General features: G+C 40.2%; 1 protein-coding gene and 2 long non-coding RNA genes across 3 annotated transcripts in view; 2 read left to right on the top strand and 1 right to left on the bottom strand.

The window, feature by feature from the left end:
• LOC144987372 (uncharacterized) overlaps positions 1-16,674 on the bottom strand; it is a 215,991-nt gene that overhangs the window by 98,297 nt on the left and 101,020 nt on the right. The gene's annotated exons all lie outside the window — the stretch shown is intronic.
• On the top strand, positions 2,057-10,017 carry LOC105358598 (uncharacterized). Its single transcript, XM_078936642.1, has 5 exons — positions 2,057-2,336; positions 8,463-8,762; positions 9,045-9,308; positions 9,488-9,733; positions 9,817-10,017. The coding sequence occupies exons 1-5, from the start codon at positions 2,057-2,059 to the stop codon at positions 9,966-9,968; spliced, it is 1,242 nt and encodes a 413-aa protein (XP_078792768.1). The 3' UTR covers positions 9,969-10,017.
• On the top strand, positions 14,902-16,405 carry LOC144987288 (uncharacterized). The gene is made up of 2 exons (XR_013651165.1): positions 14,902-15,073; positions 15,241-16,405. It is a non-coding gene; the product is annotated as an uncharacterized LOC144987288 (long non-coding RNA).

Genomic DNA, 16,674 nt, shown 5'->3' with positions numbered 1-16,674 from the left:
GAGTATTCTAGACTTACCAGAATGAGAACATTTTCATTTCTTGGTGACTGAAAGAAGTTCACTGCTTTGTGGACAATCTGGACATGAAGATTTCTCTGCAGCACATTTGAAAAAGACATGAAATTGTCTGATAGGTGCAGCTGCATTTGAGATCATCTGCAGAGGTTTGATTGTTCAGGCTGGTGTTCCTGTTCCAATAGTCAATCCCAGTTCATGACAAGTGTCTGCAAAGGATTCAGCTTTGGTTTCAGAAAACTACTTTGATTGTTTTAGAAGCAAATTTTTAATTTGCTTTTTTTCTCAAATTGAATTTAAACATCATTAATAGCAATGATGATTAAATGTCAGTCAATTATAATTAAAAAAACATTAAAGGTAAGATTTTTATGTTAAAATTTCCATAGAAACAACTTTTTTCTTGTCTTTATTACATTAGTTAAAATAATTTTTGTCTTCCTTCTCAGTCAAGGACGTTGTGACAGTTGTGTTATGGTTGTCTTGACGAAGGAAACTAGAAGTTAGTGAGTCTTTTCCATTCAATATTTACAGAAAACATCATGTTTTGTTAGTTTCTCACAGTTCTTTGCTTTTCCTGAAACACACTTTCGTTTTTCTCTTTTCCATCAGGATTTTCTCATCAGTGTGATTTGATTGTGAGGATGGGACACACTCTGCTCTGTAAACTGGAGTTCATCTGTGAGTTTTTCAAAGGACTTTTGCTGTTTTCATCACATTCATCAGGAAAAATGTCAAACCAAAGAAAAACTATTTTTGAACTAAATTGTTAGAATTTCATGTTTCAACTGCAGCTGTTTTCTCCACAGGATTCAGCTGAACTCTATCAGGGATCATGATGAACAGTTTTCTTTAGAAAGAAATCATTTTTCTTGGTTTATTTACTAAAACTTTGACATTATTGTTAGAGAAACCATTGACTTAATGTCACATTCATTGACAGTTTTAGTTTCATTTCTTTCTATTGTTGAAATATTGTATCAGTTTCTGAATCTCTGATGTTTCCATCTTTCATGTACAGTAGTGCTGTATTCACTCCTCCACAGTGGACACACTGAAGGTGACACTTTTGGACTTTTTGATGTTTCTTTTCATAATTTTTACATTCATGTCAGTTTGATGCATCATTTTAAGACAAAACACCTGATTGATTTTAAAATGTTCATGTTTGCTTTTGTTGATGTTTATTTTCTTTAAATGAAAGTTTTTAGTAAAGTTTGTGTTTGTTCTAGGCGCTGTGTTGACCTTTGAACCCAAATGGTCAACTTTTTTTGTTGGAGAATCTTTAACCTTCAAATGTGACATGGAGGAAGGAAGAACAGATGACTGGAAATACACATTGAAGAGAAGTGATTGGACACCTTATTCTGACGTCACACAACAAGATTTCCAATTATATCCTCTGAATAACAGTCACAGTGGTGATTATCAGTGCTGTGGTCTCAAGAATGGTTCAGATTATACAAAGTGCAGCAACAGAGTCTCTATACGTGTATCAGGTAATTTCTTAGTGTGTTTTTGACATGACTCATTTTATGAGAGAATTCATATTTAAGAATTTATTCATGTTGAAGAAACTAAAGCATTTATTTAAAATTTATGTTTATCTATTATCATGTTTTATGTGTATAAACTCTACTTATGCAACATTATTGTCATAATTATTAAGTTTAAATGTGTTTTTCAAACATTGCAGACAGAGCCAGAGCCACACTGACAGCAGCAACAACAACTGTGTCAGTAGGAGACAGAGTGACACTGATCTGCTCTGTGGAGAAATCTGCTGGTTGGAAATATGAGTGGTTCAGAAGAACCTCACACACCTCTGAAGACACAATCAATGATGGACTAAATGGAAACATCAGAGTCTCACAAGGAGGAATCTACAGATGCAGAGGATTTAGAGGAGAACCAGCCGTCTACTCTGATCCAAGTGATGAAGTCACCATTCAAATAACCTGTGAGGGATTTCACTTTATTGAAAGCTTTTCATAATCATTGATTTGAACATTAAAAATGTGTTTTATTGTTTTTAAATCTGATGGAAACAGTTTCCAACAAAGTCAGTGTAACCCAAAAACCCAGCTGGTCTCAGATCTTCAGAGGAGAGAGGATCACTCTGACATGTGAGGTTCAGGAAGGTGAAGGAGTTCAGTGGGAGTATGAATGGAGAACACCTCAGTCACAGACATTCAGGACAAAGCAGAAAGACTGGACTATCACAGCTTCCATCAGTGGAGACTACAGCTGTAAGAGCACACCCACAGATGATTCATATTCTGCTACAAACTGGAGTGAAGCTTTAAGGTTGTCTGTTTCAGGTGAGAGTTTTATTCTAAGTTGAATATAAAGATTTTTTTCTAACTTTACCAAAAATTAGAACTTGAAGCCAAAAGTGTAATCTTTATCAACTTGTGAAATGTTACGTACCTTTTCTATAAACAAAAATAAACTGTAAAAATACATCAACACTGATGTGAAAAGTATAATTAGTCAAATACAGACGTTTGCTCAAATATTTTTTTAGAAATCACAATGTTATAATCATGGATTGGAACAGAGAAAATAGAGTTATAAACATTAAAACAAGATTGTTGCCAGAATAATAATTACTAAATTATTTATTTACAGAAATGTTTCATTTTACAACCAAGGATAATATTTTTTTGGGTTGTGGCTTAAAACCACACAAAGTTATAGAAAAACAAGAAACACATCTGTAAACAACAAAACTCACCTCCATCAGCTGTTCATTCCTTCATTCCTTTTTAAAAAGAGAAGTCATGTTAGACACAAGAAAATCTTTTTATGATCTATTATCTCCACAAAGTGTCATGGTGGCCTGTCAGACTCCTCCCCCTCCCAGCTTTGCTCCAGACTCACAGCTGTGACTCATCAGCTCATCACCTGCACCTGCTATTTAAGGACACTCGCCTCAAGCATCCTTCGCCAGTCCGTTAAACCTGATGGTCTGCCTTTACCACGAGAGTCACCCGAGTCCTCATCCGCCGCGAGCAGAAGCTGAATCCCTCACGCTCCTCAAGAACTCCAGCCACGCCACCGTCAAGAACTCCAGCCACGCCACCGTCAAGAACTCCAGCCACGCCTCCGTCAAGAACTCCAGCCACATCGCAGTCAAAAGACTCCATTCACGCCACTGCCGTGAGCTCCGTTCACGTCACTGTAAGATCTCCGTGTTCACCTTGGTCTACAAGCTGCTGTCAAGCTGCACGCCGTTCTCCCCTCCTGGATCCGCTGGCTTCTTCAAAATAAAATCAGTTAACTTACGTTTTCAACTACCTGCCTCTTCCTTCCGGGTTGCAGCATCTGGGTCCGCCTTGATCTGATCATGACACAAAAGTTTTATCTGAACACAATCTAAACTGCTGGTTGATCAACAGCTTTTGTCATTGAGACTAAAAGACTTTTTACAAAGAAACACCTGAAGACTTCAATAGTTCTATGTAAAACAGGAAGTTCAAGAACACAAACACACAACATTGTGTTCAAAAATGGAAAACTGAGACACAGCTGTCACATTCTGAAGCTCTTCTGGCAGTGATGGCTGGTCAATAAGGACACTCACAGTTATTAAAATACAAGCAACAAGAAACTCTGAATTTATTCTATCAACCTCTTTGAGATGGAAACATGTGATGAGTTTTTCTCTATATTGTTAGTAAAGGCATCAAAATGACAGGAATTATTTTAGACAATTACAGTAAACAAACATGGTTATTTTAAAGATGGTCACATATTTTATTTATCATATTTTAACTTGAAAGTATTTTAATTTTATCATGATTTTAATTGTAAATGTCATTTAATATGATTAAAATCTGTTTGTTTTGTTTTGAAATCTATTCCAGATCCTCCAAAGGCTCAGATAAGTAGAAGTGGAGGAACTCTGACCTGTTCTGTGAATCCATCATCATCTGGTTGGAGTTATTATTTTTACAGAGTAGAGAAAAACCAGGAAGTGCTGACACTGCAAAATACTGATTTCTATTCTAATAGAGAAATCAGAGTTTCACAGGGAGGAGTCTACAGATGCAGAGGAGGAAGAGGAGAACCAGTTTATCACACAGAGTTCAGTGATCCAGTCACCATTGTTGGTGAGTTTCTTTGTGTTTTCTTTCTTCATTATTGAAATAATCAGCATGAAAACTTCCAGACCTTTAAGAAGTTCAGACATTCACATTTATTAGTCATTGAAGTCACTCACTGTTCATCTGAGGAGCTTCTTCACTTCTGACTGCTGGTGAGGAAGTTGTCTTTCTTTCTGTTCTGACCATCTCCAAGCTTTGACACAAACGTTAAATAACTAGACGTCATGGCCGCATTTACACTGCATGGTTCAAGTGACCCAATTCTGATTTTTTCCTCTCATGTGGCACTGATCGGATATGAACGGTGAACGTGTGAGCAGGAAAAAAAACGCATGGATTCCGATTATCTCAGATCGGATTCAGGCTTCATTCATATGTGGTAATAAATCGGATACGTGCATTTGCGTGTGCCATGTAAGCAGACAAATCGGATATTCCCCAGTAAATGCGAGTCGTACGTCAGTGACGTCAACTTAGGACACCACCAACTGAGATCACATGACTTATTAAAGTGCTTTTGTGCGCTGATTTTGCTGTCAGCCTGTTACCTTTCAGCCTCAGGCTTCAGACCGTAGTCGGAAACCGCTGTTGTTCCCGGTCCGGTCGAGACGCAAACGGTAACTAATCAAGCTGGACACCGTTGCTATGGAACAGGCTAGAAGCCGTTTATTTCTTTGCTTGTGTTGCTGAGTGGGGGCGTGTATGATGGGGACCGCGCGTGCTGTTTGTGTGTAAGGAGAGGAGAGGGGTGTGAGCGCGGAGCGGGAGAGTGTCGAAGAATCGAAATAAAAAGAAGGTGTCTCCCCCAAAAGAACTATTTTGGAATCTTTCTTAACCCAAAAATCGTGTTGTCGGAAGATGATCTAAGCAGGTCGTCAAAAAAATCAGACATAGTCAGAAAATCGGATATGGGCATCAAGACCTGCAGTGTAAATGCAGCCCATGTGATCAGATGCAAAGGTCAAAGATCCAGTTTGGATCAGGATGGTGGACTAATGTCTCATTATTTAAAGAGAGTCTTCATGTGGTTTAGTGCTGATGAGTCTGGTTACTGCTCTGTTATTGTGTCAGTTGTGAATGGGAGCCCAGATTCCTGAGAAAAGATGTCAAAGATGATAGAGGACAGAAAGTGGGTCACACACCCCCCCCCCCCCCCCCCCCCCGTTTCTCCATTTGGACATAGATTTTTATTTATTTATTTAAGGATGCCCATTAGTCTTAACCAAAGGTAAGACTACTGTTCCTGGTGTCCGCATGAAAAGAATACATGCATTGATACACAAAATCATCAAAATACATACATTAAAAAAACAAATACAGAGGAAATTAATAAATAGCGACTTGTCGTAATTTCAGGCAGGCACTAGGCAGTGTTTTACAGGTTACTCCCCTGGGCGGTTCATTCAATTAACTCACCTGCTCAGCGTCCTATTTAAGCCCGGGTGCGCAGTTGTTCATTCTCTTTCTTACCTTCAGCGCTCATTCTTCGCCCCTCCCTCCTCCCCGGCTTCCACCTGTGGGCTCCGTTAAGGGGGTTTTTGTTACCCGAATGTTTTATGGAATCTCATGGAATTGAACGGAGCCTTATGCCAAACAAAAAAGATATGAATGCCAACTTAAAGAATGTGGAAAATTAAGTATGTGAAATAAGTATTTCTTACTGCAAGAGTTGTCTGACTGAAATTATAAATAAAACTCAAAAATAATACAATCTCTTTTATTAAAACAAATGACAATTGTATAGTGAATTACGTTATAAAATTTCGATTTTTTTTTTTTCAGATTAACTTTAAAAATCTTTTGGCATTCTTGTACTTTGATTTCTGAAGGCAGCATGTTCCAGTATGTAATTGACCTACATGACAGTTTTTTTATGGCACTGGTTCATGGTAGAGGGAGAGTAAAAGTAACAGAAGCTTTTCTAGTGTAAAATTATGTATTATATTGTTGGACAACAGCTGCAAAAATAAACTAAAGGGTTTGTGCTGGGTCCAGATTTTATGCAGAAACACAATCAGACTACATGCAAACCTGTCCTGAACCTTCATGCATGAAAGACACGGATGCATCCAGTCTGTATTAGTCCTAAAAGGACAACCCAGAGCTAATCTTGCAGCCCTGTTCTGCACTTTCTGAAGTCTTTCAAGGTCATCTTTGTTTGCATTTGACCCAATAGCAGAGCAGTAATCTAAGTGACACATGACTAAAGTCTTTGATCTCTCTCCTTCATAAGTTGATTTAGATCAACATCCAACCAAGGAGCTTGACTAGATCTCACAGTTACTTTCCTTATTGGTGCATGTTTATCACATTTGGCTGAAAATAATTTATAAACATCTCTAGAAATGATTCTGCATGTGTGTGACATAGTACTTTGTACCATTGCACTCTCACCATTTAACTATAATGTTGTTTATTTTCATAGTTTTTGCATTAATATCAGTTTAAATAGCATTTTTAGACAAAACCTTTTGATTGTATTTTTTTATTAGTAAAAGAAGTTCTCTGTTTTTGTTGTTTCTTTACATGGTAAAATCAGGTTTTTTAATTAAATTGTGTGTTTGTGTTTGTCCTAGATGCTGTGTTGACCTTTGAACCCGAATGGTCAACTATTTTTACTGGAGAATTTTTAACCTTCAAATGTGACATGAAGGAAGGAAGAACCGATGACTGGAAATACACATTGAAGAGAAGTGATTGGACACTTTATTCTGACGTCACACAACAAGATTTCAAAATAACTTTTCACAATAAAAGTCACAGTGGTGATCATCAGTGCTGTGGTCTCAGGAAGGGTTCAGATTATAAAAAGTGCAGCAACAGAGTTTCTATACGTGTATCAGGTAATTTCTTACTGTGTTTTTGACATGACTCATTTTACTAATAATGTCCTATTTTTTGTATTATTATTATTAAAGGTAAATGTTTTTGTTAAACACCAGCAGACAGAACCAGAGCCACACTGACATCAGGAACAACAACTGTGTTAGATGTTGGCCTCTGTTTAGACAGATAAATACATCTATTTCTGAACTCCACAGCACACAAACCAAAGGCTGAACTGAAGATCACAAAGTCTCCAGTAGGGGGCAGAGTGACCCTGAGCTGTTCAGTGAAGCCTTCATCATCTGGTTGGAGTTTCTTTTGGTTCAGAGGAGAGAAACCCTCCAAACTGCTGAGAACACAAGATGCTGATTTCCTCTCAAATGGACAAATCAGAGTCTCACAGGGAGGAGTCTACAGATGCAGAGGAGGAAGAGGAGAACCAGTTTATCACACAGAGTTCAGTGATCCAGTGACCATTGGTGAGTTTAACCCTTGTGTTATCTAAGATGACCCCACCCTTACATTGACGTGTTCTCCCTACCATGACAAAGGTGGACAAAGGTGGAAAGATTTTATGTAATCCATGGAAACCAGTGAAGATCACAAAGCATTGAAGAAATATGGTTCAGAGCACTGTCTAGTGGGTCTAGATGACCCAACTCCCAATGTTAAAGTGTCTAGGAAAGCACAAGGGTTAAACAGGTTTTAATGGAGCACAAAATATGAAAATATAAACTCTGTAAAGTTTATTATTTTTAACTATATCTATAAAACTGTTCAGTTTTGGAACAGCACAACATTTTCTTTACTTTTAACTACAAAAGTCACTGAAAAAAATTTGTCTTCTAAAAAGGCCAAAATGAACCTTGCTGTAAATGTAAACACATAAAACTAACAAAAGGATGTTGGTGTGACACTGTGTGCTTGATTTGAAAACAGCAACAATTGTTCTCATCTTTAATGATTAAGCTACGGTTTCATTTTATATGGTTTTGATTGGCATATTTGAAAATACACAGCATGGAGGGGTACTGGTAACCATAGCAACTAAGTGACAGGAACAATTTGTGATGCAAAACCAACATAACTGTGGAAAAGACAGAATTAAAAATATTGAGTCCGTTTCAGCTAAAGAGCATTGCTGTGTTTCTGTTGCAGTTCCTGCAAAAATCAAAGTGTTGCACGCTGACAGAGTTGGTCCATCATCTGTAAAAGTGAAATATTGACAATAAATGATCTCTGTTGAAGAGAAGCTGCTGATCATTTCTTCCAATAGTGTAGTTTGTCATAGAGGCTCTGTCATAGAGCAGCAGAAGTCACAGCAGAGCAGCAGAGAGTCAAAACAATCATGAAGAAAGTGAAAAATCTCCTGCTTCATTTCTGTCTGACAGCAGAGTTATCAGAGTTCTGTCAACCTGTGGAGCTTCTTCTATCAGAACCAAAGGTGTCACATGACAGAGTTTGCTCAGAAACACAACAAAGTCACTAAAAACAACACTATTTCTCCCCCAGAACCTGTCCTGAGAGTGTCTCCATGGTGGTTGAGTCCTGGAGCCTCAGTGACTCTGAGCTGTGAGGTTGAACATGTGTCTGCAGGATGGAGCTTCTACTGGTATAAAGCTGTTCCTGATCTATCACACAAGTCTGGCTCTTACAGCTATGAGCTGCTGCCTGCTAGCTCCAATGGGACTGCAGACAACTCCTACATCATTCATGGACAGACACACACAGCAGGATATGTGTGCAGAGCTGGAAGAGGAGAGCCACACTTCTACACTCTTTACAGTCAACCTCACTTTGTCTGGTCTGGAGGTCAGACTTCTGATTGTTGATTCATTTCTGTCAACACTGAATGATTTCTCTTCACATTTCTAATGCTGTCAGATTCTGCTCTTTAGTTTGCTTGTTTCCACTTATTGCTAACAGTCAACTGTCATTCAAAATGTTGTAAACCAATGTTTCTTTTTCATTTGCATAGAGCCATTCTAACTCCAAGCCTTTGAATGAAAATCCATTGAAACACATTTGTTTTTGTGTCTCTTTGCTCTCCAAATGAAGCTAAAGTGTGCTGATCTTCATCCTGTTTGTTTTCAGATCTTCATCCATCAGCGTCTCTCTCAGTGAGTCCTGACAGAGTCCAACACTTCACCTCTGACTCTGTCTCACTGAGCTGTGAGGGAAACTCTGCTGAGTGGAGAGTCAGCAGGTTTCTGCTTCCTGACTTCCTGTCATTCTGTTCTGACTGGGGAACAATGAATGGATCAACATGTCATGTTCAGAAGATCCAGTCCAGTAATGCAGTGTACTGGTGTGAGTCTGGATCAGCATTCAGCAACGCAGTCAACATCACTGGACACTGTGAGTGGAAACATGTTTGGATTCCTATTTTTAGCTTGACTTTCATCATTGGATTGATTTGAAACACATGCAGAAGTTGAAGATGGATTTAGATGATCAACTGGATGTCAAAGCAGAATGAAGCAGACGTCAAACATGTTGGGATCATATGTGATGAAGATGAATGTTGATGTTTCCAGATGATGATGAGCTTCTCCTGCTGAGTCCTGTCCATCCTGGGACTGAGGGACATTCTGTTACTCTTGGCTGCAAGTTGAGGACAGAAAATCTTCTTTCTAAAGTGTTTTTCTATCAAAATGACACAATCATCCAAAGTGAGAGCAGAGTGGAGATGATCATCCCTGCAGTGTCAAAGTCTCATGAAGGCTTCTACAAGTGTCAATCCTCAGGAAAAGAATCACCACAGAGCTGGTTGGCAGTAACATGTCAGCAAATCTCTATTGATTCATTGTAAATCCTTTAGGTGATAATATTTACGTATATTTGAATTAAACATGTTTTTTTACAGCTACATCCAGACTTGACAGCTCCTCATTTCCTGTCTTGGTTGTTGGACCAGTTTGTGTCTTTTTACTGATGATTTTCCCACTGATGTTTTATTTCTGCAAAAAGTCAAAAGGTGAGAAATGTTCCTTTAAAATCCCATTGTTGACAATATGATTGATACTGTTTTGCAATGATGCTGTTGACTTTAGAAACATGTGATGTTGTCATTTACAGATTCAAGCTCCATCAGGTTGGTACTTTTCAGATTTTATTGATTGATGTCTGTGTTTATTTAGTTATTGATTTCTTTCATCTCAGCAGGTCTGATGAACAAAATCCGAATTATGTTCCAGATGAAAATGATGCTCAACACAACACATATGCCTCTCTGCTCCATGGTCAGCTTGAAATCTTACTTCTTATTTTTCATGAAGAAATCATTGAATGAACATGTTTGAAAAGTTTGTATGAAATTTCTAATTTCATTTTCTTCTGGTTTGTATTTGAAGGTGATTTTGCTCTTTATGAGTCACTCAGAGGCCCTGAAGACCCAGAAAATAATCCAGATTATGGCAACATAGGTAATCTGAGGGGATTTTTGGTTGATGTGAAACAAATTATCATAACAAAAATACTTGTGCATTATTTCAACAGTATTGCAATAGTTCAGTTTGTTTAAGGATGGAAAGTGACTTTAGAAAATCTGTCAGCATGAAACATTTGAAAAATGAAAACATGTTCCTGCACCAAAATATGTGGTGAGAAAGTCATGTGACCTGAAATAATGATGCAGATGTCAATAATCCTGTGTAGAAATGGAAATATGTTTTCTTGCATGTAAATTCTGCTGCATCACATCAGCTGATCTGTGAAACATTTCTGAGAAAAGTCAGAGATTTTTCCAACAGAACAGAAGAATGAGACTAATGCTGGTGTTCTGTGGAACCATTGATGGTCATATTTTGCAGCATTCTAAGGGAAACACATGTCAGGTGTTCTGTTGTTGCAGCTGCAGGACCTTCAATGTTTAATTCTTTACTTTTCCTTCCTCACAATGAAAAGTCAGTGAAGAAGAAGATTTTTGATTTTTGAAACGTCAATTCAACCAGGAATCAACAGAACACAGTCACATAAAGAGTGAAGAGGCCTGAAAGACTAAAAAATCATGAGAAAGTGTCTCCCTTAGGTCACAAAAAGGGCAGTGGTTGAGAACAAAGATAAAGCAGTTCCAAATAACAGCCCCATGTCAGATCCTCCATTGGAGGTCACCAGTTCTCTTCAGTTTAGGAGCTTTTTAAAGAACTCTCCACTGCGGTCCATCCTCCCCTCCACTCAGTTTTTCAGTCCATGCACTGGAAAGGCGGTTTAGTCCTGTTCAAAGCCTTCACTCGGTTAATATACAACGTCCTCCTGTCTGCACAGTGAAGACAGCTGTTCCAGGGTCAGAACTACAGAGCTGCAAAATGAAGGTCAACTGAAGTCCAGGGGTGGTTTCATCCCAAATCTCCAACCAAACATCAAAGGCTCCTTTAGGAGCCAAAACAGAGAGGGACAGGTTTTTATTTATTTCACACTCAAACGGTGCAGAGACTTAAAAACACTCTCATAAAAAGAAGGTAACCTACATAAATCTAAAAGCTTAGTGTCCATCAAAAACAGAGAATCATCCAGCCTCAGACCACTCACATGTTCAAGACAGCATTTTGTTGTCTGCTATCAATTCACAACAATTTAAATAAAGAAATACTTAAAAATGTAGTTTTAATGTAGTTCTCCTGGTTGGGTTGGGGCAGCACTCTCTCTCCCCCCATGCCTCCCTGCTCTCTGGCTCTGGGGGCCTCGTGGCGGTCCTGCTGGCCCTGGCCTGGGTGGCGGTGTGGTCACCCCGGGGGGCGGTTGTTCCCTGCCTGTTCCCGTGTGGCGTTGGGGGAATTCCGGCTACCGCTGCTGCTGCGGCGGGGGTCTGGGTGTGGGGGTGGCTGGGCGCTCCTCCTCCTTCTTTACACATTCCACCATCCATTTTAGAAGAACATAAACACTCACCTGAGCACAGGTGTTAGCTCACCTTTGCACTAATATTTGGCTTGATTGAATGAAATATTTCACACTAGTTGGCTTGAAGGCATAAGTATGTGTGTGTGAACAATATCTGTCTTGTGTACATGTTGACATGTGGACATTTTTGCAGCTAACAGGTGTGAATGAATGAACATGTTTGAAAAGTTTGTATGAAATTTCTAATTTCACTTTCTTCTGGTTTGTGTTTGAAGGTGATTTTGCTCTTTATGAGTCATTCAGAGGCCCTGAAGACCCAGAAAATAATCCAGATCATGTCAACATAGGTAATCTGAGGGGATTTTTTGGATGATGTGAAACAAATAATCATAAATAAGCATTAATGGATTATTTCTATTGCAATAGTTCAGTTTGGCTAAGGTCAGAAAGTGACTTTAGAAAATCCGTTAGCATGAGACATTTGAAAAATGAAAACAAGTTTCTGCAGTCAGCATTCAGTGCTGATTGATGCAAACTTGTTTTCTAATCCACCTGTGGATTAAGATCTGCTGTCACTGCACGCACATCCAGCTATGCTTTTCTACAGTCAGTCAAATGAAAATCAAGGCTGTTGTTTCAGTTCATTTTCTACTTAAAGGACATTTTAGGAAAAGAAAAATCTAAAAATATATGATGGGAAAGTCATGTGACCTGAAAGAATGATGCAGATGTCAATAATTCTATGTAGAAATGGAAATATGTTTACTTGCATATGAATTCTGCTGCATCATATCTATGGAAGCGATTCTGTAGCATAAATAAAAAGCAAAGTCAAAACCTGAAATGCTTTTTCATTTTCAAAATGAAGCTGCATTTTTAGACTCAAAAATAAAATGAAAAAGCAATCCACCAAAATGCTTTTTCATTTCCTTCCTCAACACTGCTTATTCTGTCACTTAATTAAAATGATAATGAAAATGGTATTTGACATTTCATTTTCAAGACGTTCTCTGGTAAATGTGTAGCAAAATTCATTTAGAAATGTCTAATTTGGGGGCCTGGGCTTGCTCCAGGGGGCCGGCGCTTTCTGGATCCTCTCTCTCTGTGTTGGGTGGGTGGTGCTGGGCCGGGGGTGTCGGCGCCTCCGGGGATGGGGCCCCTATGCTGGGGGGCCGGGCCCCTATGCTGGGGGGGGGGGGGGGGGGGGGGGGCTGGGGGATGGCAGTTTGACCACCGGGGGACAGTCTACCAGCTGTCCCCAACTTACCCCCTTCCTAATATAACCTCATATTAGGGTGAGGGGGTGGGGGGGCTTTGCCTGCGATGCTTCTTTGGGGGGAGGGGGGCAGTGGTCCCCCCCTCCCATGGTTGCCGTATGGAGTGGGCCCCCCCTCTTTTGGTTTTATTTGCACCTTAGACATGTGGGGCCCTTGGTAGGGGGGGTGCTTGGACATCACTGCCAGCAAGCAGCAGATGTCCTCCCAGCACCCTACCTGCCAATTTTAACCGCACCTTAGACATTTAGGGCCCTTGGTGGGGAGGGTGAGGGGACATCAATGTGAGTAATCAGGAGATGTCCCCTCAGTGCCCTACCCGCCAATTTTAACTACAACCCCCTTAGTACACACACCCTTCCCCCCTCAAAATATACATTCCCACACAAACACACACACATGCACACACACACCCTCACAAACACACATACATGCACACACGTTTTGCAAGGAAGGTGGGACCTAGGAACATCTGTCCCCTACCCCTTCCCTGGTGGGGGGTACGGGGCCCTTGGCAACGGCGGCCATGTCCCCTGGGTGCCGGTTTCCTGGGCGCGGCGGTGCTCTCTCCGCGCGCGGGGGGGGCTCACATTACACCTGAGCCAGGTCCTTGCCCCTGGGTGCTGGGCTCCGCCAAATCTCCGACTGTGGTCGAGCCTGGTCGGGCCAAGTTTGCAACACCCCTGGTGGGCCCCCTTTCTCCCTGGAGCGCTCCCCTCCTGGGCGGGGCCGCTGGCCCCTGCCTTGCTCCTCCCTGGACCAACCATGGGCCGGGTGGGTGGCTGCCTGGAGTGCAGAGCGGGTCTCCCTTGGGGGGTCCTGGCTTGTACCTGGGGTCGGGGCGGGGGGATGCCCGGAATTCCTGGGTGGTGATGGGGTGCTCGTCTGGGGCTGTGGGCGCCTTTCTCCGGTGGGGCCCTGCGTTGGGCTCTCCCGGCGTGGCGGGGGGCTGCTTTCATGGTTGGGCTGGGGTGGCGCTTTAATCTGAAATGTATAATTTGACATTTAAAATGGATTGATAGAAATGCTTTTTAATTTTCAAAATGAAGCTGCATTTTTTGACTCAAAATTAAAATGAAAAAGCAATACTTTAAAATGCTTTTTCATTTTATACTTCAACACAGCTTTTTCTGTCACTTAATTAAAATGCTAATGAAAATTGTATTTGACATTTTATTTTCAAAAAAGGTCCCTGGTAAATGTGTAGCAAAATTCATTTAGCAGAGACTTAAAAACACACTCATAAAAAGAAGGTAACCTACGTAAATCTAAAAGTTTAGTGTCAATCAAAAACAGAGAATCATCCAGCCTCAGACCAGTCACATGTTCAAGACAGCATTTTGTTGTCTGCTATCAATTCACAACAATTTAAATAAACAAATACTTAGAAATGTTGTTTTAAAGTAGTTCTCCTGGTTGGGCTGGGGCAGGACGCTCTCTCCCCCCATGCCTCCCTATTCTCTGGCTCTGGGGGCCCCCGTGGCGGTCCTGCTGGCCCTGGCCTGGGTGGCGGGCGTGGTCCCCCCGGGGGCGGTTGTTCTCTGGGGGATTCTGGCTGCGGCACCTGCTGCGGCGGGGGTCTTGGCGTGGGGATGGCTGGTCACTCCTCCTCCTTCTTTTCACATTCCATCATCCATTTTAGAAGAACATAAACACTCACCTGAGCACAGGTTCTCATCTGTTTGCCCAGCTGTTGGACAGGACAAGTTAAAAAAATGTAGTTTTAATCTGAATTTTCTTTATAACTGTCCTCTATCATGAGAAAAATGCTACAACAACATTTTAAAACACCAAGAAGAAGAAAATGCCTCTCTGCTCCATGGTCATCTTGAAATCTGACATCTGATTTTTCATGAAGAAATCATTGAATGAACATGTTTGAAAAGTTTGTATGAAATTTCTAATTTCATTTTCTTCTGGTTTGTATTTAAAGGTGATTTTGCTCTTTATGAGTCACTCAGATGCCCTGAAGACCCAGAAAATAATCCAGATATGTTGATGCCAACATAGGTAATCTTAGAGGATTTTTTGGTTGATGTGAAACAAATAATCATGAATAAACGCTAATGGATTATTTCTATTGCAACAGTTCAGTTTGTTTGAGCTCAGTTTGTTTGTGTTATTTCACAACACTCAAACGGTGCAGAGACTTGAGTCAATGTCTCTGTCATCAACAGGAGCTGAAGAAGAATGAGGAAAACTGGGCTGTCTGCTTTTCTATCCTGGAACTCCAAGAGCGCCACCTGGATTTAGACTTCTTTAAAGATAAGACTCCTGAGGAACTCAGCTTCTGACTCTTTCTGCAGCTGCTGAACACGACTCACAAACTGTACAAAACTTCTTTACATTTGAAAGAATTTCTAAGTTTTATTTGAATCCACACAAGTATTTGTTTCATGGACAGACACAACAACAATCACAGATGTACATGAACACACACAGCTGTTTGGATTTTTGTCTTTTGTCATTTGATTTTGTAATAACTATCAATACTGCAGCCATCTTCTTCTCTTAGGGTGTATTCAGACTGAAAAAGTCTGTTGGTCTGGACCGAGTCCACTTAATTTGGTCTGGATCCAGTCCTGCACCTTCCTTTTGGTCTGGATTCACACTGCCTTTAACCGGACATTTCTATTTTGGACCAAAGCTTGTAAACAAAAGCACTTGACTGAAGATCTCTTCGTTGTGTTTGTTTGTGTTCATTGGATCATAAAAATGAATTTCAAATTAAATAATTCTGTAATGTTTTCATACATTTTGACATTTTAAATGTTAATTGTTTCAAACACAATGCTTGCAGCTTTCTAGCATCTGTCTGTGTTGCATTCTGGGATCAGTGTTTAGCATCACAGTAACAACAATCAATAGTCACACAAACTGCAGCTCAATCAGCACAGAACTTCACATTTTAAAATAACCTCCAAAATCAGGGAAATTTACACAGATTTTCAAATTAAAAGTCCCTAAAAAGGTGCAACTATCGCATGTATGTTGTTGGAAATATGCTTGATGATGCAAGTTCTCCACTTGAGTGAACATGGTAAATTAGAATATTATAAACTCCTGGTTCTCTTTATAACAATAGAATAATGATACTATAACAAAGATAAACTGTATAATGTTATTTTAATCTCTATGGTTCCTCTGCTGTATAATAAATAACATGATATGTGAGCAGTGTTCAGGAGTGTGGCTGTCTGTCTTCCAGCTGTCAGCGCCACCATGTGGTCAAATTCTAGCAGTGTCTCCTTGTTTTTCCATTGTTGCAGTGCTGCTGTGTTGGTGTGTTGACAGAGTTTTTGTCTTTTTATTTGCAGGTATTAAACTGTCCTGTAGATCGTGTGTTGCTGTCCTCATTTGCAGCACGTTGAGATCATTTGACCTCTGAACATTTGAATTAAACTGAATAGACAGAATCTGCAGAGAGAAATCTAGAGGCTGATAGTTCCATTATATTTATATATGAATTGGACTGATGATTCCTGATGTCACCCCAAGGATTCTGACAGGTGTAAATGAAGCCTGCAGGGGTGTGGCCATGTTAACAATGAACAATTAGACAGGACAAAGTAAGGTGAGAGCTGATGTGAATTTCAAAATAAAAGCACAGT

Source organism: Oryzias latipes, chromosome 18 (genome assembly GCF_053564925.1).
Source record: "Oryzias latipes strain Hd-rR chromosome 18, Olatipes_Hd-rR_3.1".
NCBI lineage: Eukaryota > Metazoa > Chordata > Actinopteri > Beloniformes > Adrianichthyidae > Oryzias > Oryzias latipes.
Note: the sequence above shows the minus strand (reverse complement) of the source record. Positions and strands in the feature narration are given on the sequence as shown.